At 43.8% G+C, this 14,627-nt stretch overlaps 1 protein-coding gene across 2 annotated transcripts in view; it reads left to right on the top strand.

Annotated features, from left to right (window-relative positions):
• The window catches only part of LOC147888572 (P-loop containing nucleoside triphosphate hydrolases superfamily protein), a 113,181-nt gene that overhangs the window by 87,865 nt on the left and 10,689 nt on the right, over positions 1–14,627 (top strand). For both annotated transcript variants that reach the window (XM_087393054.1, XM_087393053.1), the window contains one exon: positions 1,291–1,440. In XM_087393054.1, coding sequence (XP_087249180.1) covers positions 1,291–1,440 — 150 coding nt within the window. The remainder of the gene's footprint in view (positions 1–1,290; positions 1,441–14,627) is intronic.

Below are 14,627 nucleotides of genomic sequence, written 5' to 3' on the forward strand. Positions count from 1 at the left end.
TGACCTGCAGGAGACTATGGCCGACAAGACATGGCAACGATTGGGTGCGGTACGTGTGTGAACTGCAATTTGTGGCGGTGGCTTGCTACATTCTGTGTGTGCATTGATAACTGCACGTGCTGCGGGATTTGGCGCCTGCACATGCTTTGAATGCACTGACTTTGTGGCGGGTGGCTTTGTGACTAGATCTGACGAGCGCATGTCGCGGGAGGTGGCAGCCTGCATGTGTGATGTCTGTGATCTGACTTGACACTTGTCTTGTGTGTGTGTGTGTGGCACCTGATTGGCGGCTCTTCATGAGTGGTCACATGTTGTAACTGATTTGCACAGTGTAACGTGATCAATACTATGTGGTTGGTGCTTGGTTTGGTCAAGTTATGGTGTTAGGGTGTTAAAATATAGGGCCTTGTGTGGTTCAACACCCCCCCAATGGCACCTTGGACTAAGGACACTCATGGAGAAATTGGAGGCTTAAGGCCTTTGGCCTTGTGCATTGATATGTAGCAATATGGCTTGGGGATTAATCCCATAAGCAAATATGTAATCTAAGTGACTAAGGATACAAGCATGATTGTGGAGTGAATACAAGGTGAGAACAAATGTTCAAAGGGCTCTTCCGGAGCAGGAGCTAAATGGCAACCTCCTGTGTGTGGTTGCCTTTAAGAGCTAGGCTTGCCTGATACCAATCCCGACTCTAGTGAGAGTAAGATCTACAATGTGCCCTACTGCTTCCCTGTCCTAAAGTGCTTGTAGTGCTGACTCAACAGGTTGTTTACCTTGAGGCAAAAGTGACATCTTGTGATGTTTTTTATTGAGTGTTCCATTTAGGCAACATTTGCAGCAGAATTTTAGGAGATCTTGTGTATTCTTTGCATTCCAGTAGCTATCTGAGTGATCTCAGCAGTTTAGCTGCGTATTTAAAGCAATTTTAGAGACAAAGGCAGGGGAGAGGGGATGTCTCTGTGAATGGAAATTGATATCTTGTTTTTCTTGGATATATTAGAGAACAGATTTATCTTTCTAAACAAAAGTTAATCTCTATGGCTGAGAGATGGTTTCTGTTCCAAGGCAGATCCACTGCAACCTTTTCATAGTTTTGCGCGTTACTCTTATATCAGCCCCCAAGTACAGCTGCAGAATTGGAAGTGTTTGTAAAGTTTGTATTACCTATGATGATCCATAGGATTTTTGGATTGCTAAAGTCTGTTTGACTTCACTTAACAAACAATACAAGATTTTCGATGCAAATGGGATGATTTAAAAGGCCTTTGCTTGGTTTTTCTTTTGAAGTCTGAAGCATCAAAAAGAAAAGGTACTTTGCCAATGACGACCAGGGTTGCAGAGTTTTTGTCATCAAACATAGGCAGCAGTTCTCAGCAATGGGAGCCATTGGTTCTGGAAGAAGATTCCAACATTCATGCAAGGGCATCTAGTTTATCTGTAAGTACTCTACTTCCATTTATATTTTCCTTTCACAGACCCTTGTTTCTGAAAATCTTCTTTCGCACATAATCTCATTTTGTGTTTACCTCTTGAAAGAATTAAATCATACTTACTTGTAGCTGGAGTGGCTTGAACATGGTTTTGCAGAACTGTCATAATTAAAAGCGTTCAGGACTGCACTTTCAGCCCTTCACAAGGGCAAGTGCCCAGGTTTAGATGGCCTCACTCCGTCTTTTTTCATTGCATTTTGGGATATGATTGGAGACTATATTACTTCAGCCATGCAGGCCATTTGGGACTCTGGCGAGATGCCTGAATCGCTTACAGAGGGCCTCATCCACCTTATCCCAAAAGGAGGTAGCAGAAATTTATTGTCCCAGTGGAGGCCTATCACACTTCTGGGGACTTGTTACAAGATTCTGGCCAAGGCTATCAGCCTCCGATTGCAGCCACTTCTCCCTGATCTTATCCACGACACTCAGACGGGATTTGTGCATGGCAGAAGTATTTTTGATAACATTTTTTCTTTCTGGGAAGCTTCAGAGTGGGCCGTGCAGAGTGGCCAGAATCTTGCCATTCTACTGTTGGATTTTGAAAAAGCTTATGACAGAGTAGATTGGAGTTTTTTGGAGGGCACCCTACTACGCTTTGGATTCACTGATGTTTGGATCAGAGGTGTTTCCTCTTTGTACAGATCAGCCCATAGCCAGGTACTTATTGGTGGGGTAAGGGGTGAGAGATTTCAGATTTCGAGATCAGTCCGTCAGGGATGCCCCCTTGCTCCTTTCCTTTTTTTATTCGTGGCCGAAGCTATGAGCATCTATGTTAGATCTCAAGCTGACATCTTTGGGCTGAGACTTCCTATCAGAAGAGAAGAGGAGCTGCTTGACAGTGAGTTGGCTGATGACACAGCGATTTATTTGGATGCCTCTCCACAGACATTGACTTCTTTCAGGACAGCATTGGATTTATTTTGCTTGGCGGCAGGGGCGCAGATAAATTGGCATAAATCCAATGGCTTTTGGATCAGTGATGAGGACACTCCAGTTTGGGGACTTGACATAGGGTTCACTTGGGTTCAGAGGGGTGTGCCTATCAGGTATTTGGGCTGCCAGGTCGGCTTGGGTATTTCTACCACGCAGCAGTTTGCTCCCGTGTTGGCCCGTGTTGGAGAGCATCAGAAGGAAGCTTCTCTTTTGGAGCTCAGCCAAGTTGGATCTTGCCTCTAGAGTTGTGGTGGTCAACCAGGTCCTTTTGGCCACGGCCTGGTTTATTTGTTCATGTTGGTGCCGTTCTAGGGACTGCATCATTCAGCTCAGAAGACCGATCAGGAACTTTCTCTGGAGTGGGCTTGATGGCACAGCAGATGCCTTAGCCAGGGTGGCTTGGGAGACCCTCATCCTCCCTACACAGGATGGGGGTCTCAATATTATTGATCCAGATTTACAGTGCAGAGCCTTACTTTGCAAGATAGTGGTGCGAGGACTTATGCCAGGACAGGAACCGTGGAAGGACTTTCTTATCAGCAGCATACAGAGGTGCACAACTTCCTCAGGAGGAGACTGGATGAGCAGTGTTAGATGGATTTTCACCTCAGCACACCTCAGATCACCTTCATCCCCTCTCATGGTTGCCATTCTGAAAGCTTGGGCTAGTTTCAGAAGCTCTCTTCGGAGGATTCCTCCTTCCTCCCGGGAAGAGATTGATAGGCAGCCCATCATGTGGAACGACAGTATTTTAGATGATCGTGGCAGACGATGGCCGTATGGACGGGTATGCAGGGGGACTCCCGTGCAGCCTCAGCTAGGAGGGCTTCTTTCTTCAGGGAATGGAAGGATTCTCCTTTCTTCTCTGAATCTACTACAGGGTTGAGATGGCACTTTCAGCCTCAGCCTTGGTTTCTTTCCACCTCACTCTGAGGGGGTTTTTTATTATCCTCATGATTTCATGATGTATTCCGCTTTGAGCTTGCTCTCGCGGGTTTTTGTTCTTACTTAATAGAAGTCTTTTTCATGGAAAAAAAAAAAAAAAAGCGAACATTTAAATTGAAAGCTTTATGATTAACATCTTGTCTTCCTAATGTTTTTAAAAGAACTATAGCAAACCTGATTCCTTGATCAAATGATCTTGGAGTAAGGAACTTTCGATCCCATGCTTATTCATGTACTGAAATGTAATGTTTTCCTTACTTTACTCTGTGAGGATAGATGACCAAACAGGCTTAACCCAGGATTGCCTTTTGGATACCTGCTGATGATATCATGTAGTGGTTTACTGGATTTGGTTTTTACATGATACTACCCTATAAGACAGGTTCTTGTCTTTCTTGAGAACTACCCCCATTCTATATTATGGCTCCAATATTAACTCAATTTCAGAACTGCCCATGTTTCAACTGGTGAATTCCATTGTAGCTCTTGATACAATTAGTGATTCTTATGATGTCAAACATGACAAAAAACAAGCATAGAAGAATAGAATAAATAAATTGCATAAAAAAGTGCCAACACTGGAGACACAACAGTGAAGTGGTATCCATCACGACAGTCATCTTGATCGGCACATCATTTCTCATTATCCTGCTAGGCATAGTCAGCGTACCTACTATTTGCAGCAATCACTTGAGGCTTGAGCCTCTTTTGCACTGTGCAGCTCACGCTACCAGCAGCCACATGAGCAAGAGAGCCTGATTTGGAGCCCTTGCTGCATGAGCACAAGAGCCCTCAGCCTGTGTCGAGCCCTGCACAGCGCAGCCTCCAAAGGCTAGAGTCTACAGAAGCTTCAGCCTTCGACAACCCTGATTGCCTGAAGCACTTAGTGTGGAAAACTGCGCTGTATGAAGCATGCTGCATGGAAAGTGTGCACAGTACAGCATGGAAAAGTGTGCATGTGCAGCCCATGGGCTACTGCCCAGCCCCTCATCGTGGATGGCAGCCTGTAGGTGACTAATGATTGGCAATTGTTCTCTTTTTAAAATTTTATGCAGTTTGAAGAGCAGCCATTATCATACATCATGCATGATTGCTCTCTAAGCAATCCATACCATTATTATTAAAAATAAACTTCAAACTTTCAAGTTTAAACAGTGAGGATTGGTTCCAATTCCCTATTTTGTATTGCTGACTTCAGTTCGAGTTTGAACAGCTGTCAGCACTGAGCAGCATCCCTAAACGCATGAAGGCTCTTTGGACCACCCATACCACTATCATCAACCCAAATCCTTTAAATGGGTCAGGTACAAAGGACTGGAAATGCAATTATTGTGAAGAGGCTTTCACGAACGTTGTGACACAATTCATTCACCATGTATCTGCCCTGGTGGCTGAGGAATTTCTGCATGTCCTACTGTTCCCCCAAGTATTGCACATAAGTTTATTAGAGAGTTGCACACGACTTTCATGAGCCTCATTCCTTGGATAGAACTGCACAAGAGGAGAGTTTGATGCAGGATGACACCATGCTCAAGGAAAGGTTGCAGATTCCTTGGCTCTTGGTCAGTCTTGTCCAGGCAGAGAAGAGGGCTAGAACAACTCCTCAGTGTAGCATGTCTTTTGCACCATCTTCATCTAGAGATGACACTATGACCACTAGTATGGGAAAACATGGCACTCTACCAGCTACATTACCTTCTAGAGTTGGCAGAAAGAGCAGCAACGCATCGCAGATATTGAGATTGGCAAGACAATCACTAAATGCAATTTTACTTCAAGTGTTTTACAAACTCCATAGTGGAAGAGAATGAATAAGGCAGTTGCATCTGTGGGTCCTACAAACACATGGATAGGGGTCAGCTAGTTTACAATATGAGGAAAAATCATGAAATGCTTACCTCAAACGTGTGAAAGAAAGAAAGTTTATTAACGTCTACTAAAGACCGATGGGTCTATGAGACTGATAGAAAACCTGATACAATGAGAAAAAAGGTGGAGCTACTAAGCGAGCATTCTAACCCATGCTAGAGAAAAACTGTGTAGACATTGTCAATGCTATCATCATGCATGTCACCATAGTCATGGTCATCCCTGGCATCATCATCTCTCATAACAGATGAAATCTGATCTAATTCAATACAATACATGGCAGCGCTGAAGCGTCAAGGTACACCCGATGACAGACTAGGTAGTGTAGGCAAGAAGCCCGTAATAGATTGATGTGCACCTGTGGGTCCTACAAACACATGGATAGGGGTCAGCTAGTTTACAATACAAGGAAAATTCATGAAATGCTTATCTCAAACGTGTGAAAGAAAGAAAGAAAGTTTATTAAAGTCTACTAAAGACTGATGGGTCTATGAGACTGATAGAAAACCTGATACAATGAGAAAAAAGGTGGAGCTACTAAGTGAGCATTCTAACCCATGCTAGAGAAAAATTGTGTAGACATTGTCAATGCTATCATCATGCATGTCACCATAGTCATAGTCATCCCTGGCATCATCATCTCTCATAACAGATGAAATCTGATGCAATACAATACAATACAGGGCAGCGCACACATGAAACGTAAAGGTACACCCGATGACAAACTAGGTAGTGTAGGCAAGAAGCCAGTAATAGATCGATGTTTACTGTCTGGAGTAGTAGTCCGTCATGCCCTCTTCTCTACGCATGACGAGTGCCACAGTATCCGCTGTCGGCCGCACCCCAGGTTTGAAAATAGATGAGATGTTAGCCAGTGTGATCTGTGCGTCTGTCCTTTGTCGAGTGTGCCACGTCTTGGTCTCGGGGTCTCTGCCTCTATTGCTATCTGTGATCGGGGGGGCAGCATGCACTAGCGGGAAGAACTCTATGATCATTCTATGGGATGGACTAGACAAGGCCTCCCGCTGCCCGTGTCTCCGTGATATGATGAGATGCTCTCTATGTCTGATTGCCTCGTGAATGAAAGCGGCAAGGCACCTTTGATTTGGGTATGAGAGGAATTTGGAGAGGCCCTCGATTCCGTCTCTAAAGAGGTGGCGGTATCGTCCACGGATCTCGTAGTAGATTGGGCAACGGAAGGCAAAGTGCTCCTCTAACTCAACCTCATGCTGCTCACATAATGTGCGGATATGGCTCTCTCTGGGGATCCTCTCTACTTTTTTGCTCTTGATACGGAGTCGGTGCGATGACACACGGAACTGTCCAATGGCAATCCTAAGTGAGTGTGGTAGGTGGATCTGAGTATACTCGGGCGGGATAATGAAACCCTCCTCAGAGATGTGTAGGCAGTGGTCCTGATATAAACTGAGCTTCACAGGAAGCTCTATCTGTGCCAACCAAAAATTGAATGTGTGTAACGGTGAAAGATCCTCTCAAATGATCGGATTGAACTCATTGCCCCGAAATGGGACAAATGGAGCGTCAATGGTGTATTGAAAGGGTGGTAGCTTGTCTATATAGAAACCCAGTCTCTCAAACCATCTGCATGTTTGTGCATACCAACATCTCTGGTCACCCTGTGCTGCTAATGCCATAGAAGAAGCCAACGCCAACCAAGGTAGCCTGTGTTGCCTTGCAGTACTGGAGCCATAATCTCGCACATGGTATAGATAAGTGATAGTCTGGAATGCCGCATCTAACTGCAATGGAGATGCCCCGAACTTAGCCTAAATGATCTGATGAGGAACAGATGGCACACTGTTGATCATCCGTGATAACAAGAGGACTTGTAATCTCTCCACTCGAGTCCACTCTATATCAGACAGGTCTTGGCCTTGAGCAAATGCTACCATACATGCCCGCAGGTCAGACCAAGGAGTCGAAAAGGAGAACCTTGGTCGATGGATTCTGAAAATGTGAGTGGAAGCACTCTCTCTCCAGTTGGGCAAGGCAGGTGTATCCTCTCTGTGGCGGGCCTGCATAGCCGGTCTCATCGTGAAGATAGGTCCAAAGAATAGGACCCCCCGGTAAGTGTATGATGAGACAATCTCAACTGGTGACCCATCAAAAGTAAACTGCTCCCTGTGTGCAACTGCTTTGGAGGCATTGAAGATCTTGACCTTCAAATCATGGGACTCTTAGAAAGCTAGTAGTGCATCTAGGTGTCTCTGGAACTTCTCAGTGGACGAAGATAAGAGTACTACATCATCATCGTACAATAAAATCTGGAGCAAGTAACCTGCAAGAGAGCAACCAGCCCCTCCTAGGGTCCTCATAAAAGACTCAAGCTTGTCTATATAAAGGCCAAACAAGGTCGGTGAAAGTGGGCAGCCTTGTTTGACCCCAATGGTGTTCATAATCTCATATGTCCATCCACCCCCCGTCCGAACTCTACCAGAGACCCTCTTGTATAGTGCCATAACAGCCCCTGGCCCTAGCCCAGCTCTTGCAACCGCCTGATGAGACGTGCTTGTGGTATTGCATCAAAGGCTTTGCGGAAATCCACAAAGCAACAATAAATCCTTTGCCTCCGTGCCCTGGCCTCCTCTATGACACTCATAAGTGTAAGTATGTGGTCCATGGTCCCATGATCATGTCGGAATCCTGCCTGCCCCTCTGTTGTGAGTCCTTGCATCTTTGCATATCGGGTGACCTCCATGTCAAGTGCTGAGGCATATATGCTGGACATGACATGTCCAATCATAATGGTCCTGTAGCTACCTGGACTCATGGGATCCCCTGCCTTGTGAATAGCTGTGATAGTGTTAAGGGTCCATGTGCGTGGGGAACCGAGGCAAACTGCTTCACATACTTCTAGGGAGACTCATAAAACTGATCCATACAATGAGTAAAAAGACTACCCCTTCATATCAAATATCCGCAAGACAGCAACGAGAGGATGAAAGGCTTTCACTATGGCTTGCATATCACTCCAAAATGCATGATCCTCGCACACTCCTTTGTACTGCCATGCTGCTCTCTGGCGATAGAGTCATTCCACTCCAACCACATCAGTGACACAATTGTCTGTAGGAGAGCGCCATGTATGGAGACGCTCCAATACAATGTGCATGTCAGTGCAGCATCTCTTTGACGGCCAAATAATATTAAGAGTGCTATGCTCTCTGAAAATAGCCAATGTCTTTTGGCTGCTTCTTAAAGGAGGAGGTAGTACTAGCATCTTGCATGACAATAGCAATCCTAGGAAGCTTGCCCTCCATGAGTAGGTCTAGGCAATGTGAAGCATAAGGTGTCGAGACAATGGTTGGAAACTCTTGCTCAAGAAGCGCTCCCATCCTCACACAATTACCAGAGTACATTCTCAGGACCCAACGTCTCCTATAGTGGTAACACCACGCCTACCATATTTCGGTGAGTTGTCACTTGTGAAACTTTGAAGTTCTCATTTGTTGAAAATGATTACAATCTGCAATTTGCTATGTAGTATGAACTTTCGAGTTTAATTTTGTGGCATAACGGACGTTGGTTAAGGACATGATCTGAACTAACTATCTAGTATCCTATCACTTATCACTATAATGCTATAGTATGTAATGTCACATGTGCATCTAGTAAAATTCACATCATGCACACACGCGCACGTGTGTGTGTGGTGTATACATACACTTTTTTTTTTTTTGATAAAATAAATTTTGCATTAAGAAAGCATTTACATTCATAGCTGTTCCAGAGAGGGAGTGGTCCTCACCCTTGGAGCTAGAATATGTTTTACCAAAGACCTTCCCAATGCCCATGCTAGAATCACGCCAGCCTCCGTAGGGTCCACTCACAAGCACACAACAGACCGTCGTTGCAGCTTTAATTGATGAGCTGACAATAGCAGAGTCCAGAATACGGGATATCAATCACCTTGCCTTACAATCATCTCATCCGCATGCTCCACTTTTCAACTCTTGGTGAGAATCGCATGTCTGGTAGCTACGTTGTAATTGAAGCCAACGAGTATGGCGTATATTTTGCCAATTGTGCTCATCAAATCACTGTATCTATGAATGTGACAATGGAGATTTACAATGCAAGGACATGGGTGGAAGGAAAGATTACTTGTTGCCGGTGGAAGAATTGCAGCTTCCAATGGTCTACCTTGAGTTCCTTCTTCACTAACCTATGGTTGGTCATATCTATGGCACGTGCTGGAAAAATAAGGCATCAATGCATATGATTCATGTCCTCATGGGCATGCTAGTGTTTGTCAAAGTGATCTCCGAAGTGACCATATTCTTTTAGCTATGCTTTGAAGGTGCATTTCTAGTAACCCGATTCAAGCTAATCCAACACTTTGTCTCTCCCATTTGGTTCCGAGCCATCCACCAAAGTATACAAGGCCATGTACAAGCATTTGGCAATAGAAAAGGAGAACATAGATGGTACAAATCAAGGATTTCTCACTTCATACTTTGGTGATTTGAAAGACAAGCATAAAACATGAGCTTTTACATTGTGTACATTCCTTTTCTAACATTGTGCAATTCTAGTAATTTCCCATGACATGCAAGTTTTGAGAGAGTGTACATGATGATTGATTGTATCATAGCCATTTTTACATATTTTGTCTTCTAATAGTGAGGTAGAGCACACCCAACATTCAATATATAAAATTATATGTCCCCCCTTCTTGGGTTTTTATTTGATGCTACACCTAATGTCACGCCCACTGTTCTTAGTTTTTATTCAATGTGGAAACATAGTGGAAGCATGGGTGAAAGGAACGTGCATCATCATGATTGGGGTAATGAAGGCTTTCGCCTTCATTGGGGGTTGAAGAGTTTAGGAGGAGTTTTAAGGGTTAGAAGGAGGTTTAGGGTTTAGGATTTAGAAGAGGTTTAGGGTTCAGAAGGAGGATCCAAGGTTGAGGGTAGAGTACATGGTAAAGAAGTGGTAAAACGTGACAAGAAAAAAAATCTCCTCTTTTGGTAATTGCGCCATCCAACTTAAGAAGGCAAATACTTATAACAAAATATTGACAACTAAAAGCAGTAAAAGTTGCTCGAGAAAAGAATGGCTAGTACAGACGAACTAAAAACACTCTAAAACACTTCTAGCTGGGTCACCGAAAGATCTCCCATGCAACGTGTGTCCTATAGAGAGCCAAGCAGGGAGACGTGTGTGTGGTGTATACATACACTTTTTTTTTTCTTTTTTGGTTGGAATCCATGTATCTTTATAGTAAAAGAGGCTGTCCCCAAAGTAGGGATCAGCAAATACAAGATCATAAAATTTCATTGTAGGACGAGTAGATAGTGTAATCTATCTGACAAATAGACAGGCAATCATAAAAGGATTGCCTGAGTGACACATGGAAGAAGTAGGCTCTCAAAAGACTCTCTGGTCCAAAGGTGCCCAATATCGAACCCACATGAAAAATAGATCAAATTCTGCTCGTCATGGGAGAATGCCAAAGATCCAAAATAGCTTGCCAAAGGAAGCAGTTGGAACTGAATACATCATGAAATCATGAGGATAAATAAACCCCCTCAAAGTGAGGTGGAAAACAACCAAGGCTGAGGCTGAAAGTGCCACCTCAACCCTGTAGGAGTCTTAGAGAAGAAAGGAGAATCCTTCCATTCCTTCAAGAAAGAAGCCCTCCTAGCTGAGGCTGCACGGGAGTCTCCCTGCATCCTTGTCCATACGGCCATCAAGGTATGTACAGTGTCTGTCCAAATACTAGCCAATGTGTGCGAGGGCTGAACCTGAGTTGCCTCCAATGCCTCTATGCGTCTGGCTCTCCAGATATGCCAGGATGCTATGCATGCTCGCTAGAATCTCCCAAGAGGTAGGATATCCCATTTTGGGATAGTTATATACATATACCTAGATGAATCCAGGAACATTCCCAAACTCATCCTCTAAAAACACAACATAGTGCAGTTTCAATCTCATGATAGTCACTCACAAGGTTGAAAACCATAAACTCCATCATGCATAGCAAGGACTAGCTACTATGACATCCCCACTGACGTCATCAGCGCCCAACAGTGGGTGTAGACCATAGTATAAAAATATGCTCTCACACATACAAATCCACACACCCACACATACTTGAGCATCCATTTATACAAAGTCTTCGTACTGAGTTTCTGTCGGCACTCCGGAGGTGAAGGGCAGACTCAGCCATGTTACTTTGTAATATAATCTCAAAAAAGTTTTCACAAAAAAAAAAAGTAAGTGTGTGTGTGTGCGCGCGCGCGCCAGCACTCTACTGAATCAGTGTTTCATATCTTTTGGTCCTGTCCAAATACTTCTGATCTCATTGCTCTCATCAGATAGAGGCTTCGACAGCGATTTCCTACTGTTACTTTTGGCAGATTTTTCTGGTTGTTTGGCTTTCATCCACAGAGACAGGGTTTTGATTTATTTTTTGTATGGGTGCGCTATTGGACCCTATGGACTTTATGGATGGACAGAAATCATAGAGTCTTTGGTGATCCACTATTTTCATCTTTTCTTTTTTTCAAACGATCTCTGCAACAATCATTCTATGATTGCTTTCAGACTCGTTTGATTGATCAGGATGTGTATACAGCTTATACTGAGATCTTCAGTTGAGTAGTAGCTACTTCGTTTTTGAAGTAACTATGAATGTAATTATTCTACAGCAATAAAAGATTTCTTTTCACAAAAAAAATGTGTGTGTGTGTGTGTGCTGCCCGTCTACTCGGAACCTCCTTGGGAAAATTTCAGATCATCTTCGCCTCCGTTTCCCGAGTCACATATTTGGGAAACATTTTTGGTTGTTTGGCAGATTTAGGAGGTCTTTATCTCAATACTCACTCTTTCTCTCGTGGGTGAGATATTGGGCTCTTTGGACAATGTGGGAAGAGCATAATTTGGCATACTTGGGCCGCCAGTTTCAAAAGTCATATGAATCTTTTAGAGCCTCATTGCGGCAATTCTTATATGATGCCTGCCATGAGGGTGATATACATGCATCTTGCATTGAGCTTTTCTTTTTATGCTTCTGATCTTTGGGATACTCTCCATCTTCCCTCTTGAAAAGTTATGACAATATAAATACAATGCACTGGATTTTACCAAAAAAAAGTGTGTGTGTGTGTGTATTGTGTCTAGATAGTGTGTGTGGTGAGAGAACTCTAGCTATGGCGATTTCAGCCTTCCACCTGCGTCATGGCCTCTACAGCTGATTCCGCTTCCGGCCATCCTGCTGTACAGGTCCCCGTAGGCTTGCTGCTGCCTTCCGCCATACATCCAGAGCTTCTCCCCGCCTCTACCTTGCTTTCTTGCATGTGTCGTGGGTTTCTTTTCGCCTAGTCTTCAGTCTCTAGCAGCTCCTCGTTTTCTGTGTGTGTGTCGTGGTGCGAATCATTGTTTTCATCCGTACAAATTCCGTACATCTGTACAGTCACCGTACAAATTCCATACGTTTGATCCCGTTCGCTTTCCGTACAACTCCGTAGGTTTTGCCGTACAGTTTTCTTTTTTCTTGTCTTCTCTGTCGTACAGTTTTTCGTACAACTGTACGGACGCAGTCAGGTTTCTCCGTACAGTCCCTGCTCTGGTTTACCGTACAGCCTTTCAGTCCTTCTCGTGCCCCGTCTGCCTCTCTCCATTTGGTACCTGTTCAATCCTTTAGCCTCAATGGCAGAAACAAGCAAGTATTATGTCAAGAGAGCACTCTTTCCTGAACCTAAAAGACAATCCAGGGAAACTTCGCCCCCCATAGCTTCTTCATCTGAAGATGCTTCCTATGTGTTTGACATGTTGGATGAGGATTTTCAACAAAGTAGAAGAGAATGGATTCTACCTGCTCCGGATCTCACTTACAAGATGAAGTTGCCTTCTCTTGTGCATCCTTTGAAGAAGCTCTCTCAAACTGCAGTTATCATCTTTTTTCCAGGCAAAATACCCTCGGCTTATGATGTGGGACAATGGGTGAATTCTCTCCTAGGTGGATGCTATGTAGGAGGAGTCTATTTTGCCTCTCGAGGATTTTATGAAGTTCATCTTTTGGATGCCTTGACAAAACAAAAGATGCTGGAAATGTCTACTTTATTTTTTAGTCGTCAAATGGTGCACATCATGCCCTGGTCCCCTAATAAGGACTATCAGAATCTCATCAAGCATCATTGCCCTGTATGGGTTGAAGTGGTTGATTTTTCAGATTACATGAGAACAAAGCTTCCAGGCTTAGCCATGACATTGGGACAAGTGATCTGTCCCCCTCGTCCCACAAGTAATAAAAATTGTTTTTGCATCTTATGGGATACTAATAGACCAACCCCCTCTGCTATTGCAGTTGAGATTGAGGGTGTTAATCTGGGAAAGAAATATTTCACTTCAAAATGGGGCATTTTTGCTGGAGCTTGTTTCTCTTGTCACAAGTTTGGGCACCTGGCTTCAGAATGTCCCTCTATCCTTCATTCGCCTCCTCCAGCAGCTATTCCTCTTCCATCTAATAAAGGCGGTCAGAAGACATATGTGGAAAAGACTGAAGCTAAAGGATTACAGCTTTCAGTTCATACAGGGAGCCAGGCTAATTCAGCTCAAAACAAGGATAAAGGAAAAAGCAAGTTAGTGGAAAATAATTCATCGTCTCATGAGGGATGGCAGACTGCAAAGAAGACGGTGCCTCTCAAACAAAGACCTCTCCAATCTCGTAATTGGGATGCTTTTGCTCCTTCTCCGGGTCAACCTTCTACCTCTTCGAGCAATCCCATTTCAAAGGCATGGGTTAATGCAGTCAAGAAGGGTCTTCCACTTTGTGAAGAAGATGATCTAGTAAGGGAATTGGATTCTGAGGGTCAGCAAGACCTTGTGGCAATGGCAGAGGCTTGATGCCTCCCTTTCTTTTTGAGGACTGTTCATCTCTTGTACATATTTTCATGCGTGCTTCTCTTAAATGTATTTCTTATAATATACAGGGCCTCTGCAACTAGAATAAATGGAGGCTTCTATGGCATTATATAAAATAAAACTCATCCAGATGTAGTGTGTCTGCAAGAGCATAATCAGCATTCTTTTGCTGGCCAGCATGGGTTCTTTTCAGGATATGATATATTTTATGCCGGATCTGAACAATTCTCTGAGCTATGCATTTTAGCCAGACATGATCTGCAGCCCTTGATAGCATATAATGATCTTGGTGGCCGATGGATGATTATCCAATGTATAATCAATGGAGAGATTTTTGAAATAGGCTCCTTGTATGCCTCTCAAAATTCTGCTTCTACAGCTCAAATGTGGGACTCCATAAAGCAATATCCTTGGTCTTCAAATGCTCTACTTTGTGGTGACTTCAATAATTCTCCTAACTGGAAGGACAATACCACGCATAAATCCCATATG

This window comes from Dipteris shenzhenensis, chromosome 21, assembly GCF_047967505.1.
Source record: "Dipteris shenzhenensis isolate YYH24624 ecotype China chromosome 21, Dip_SZ_1.0, whole genome shotgun sequence".
Lineage (NCBI taxonomy): Eukaryota > Viridiplantae > Streptophyta > Polypodiopsida > Gleicheniales > Dipteridaceae > Dipteris > Dipteris shenzhenensis.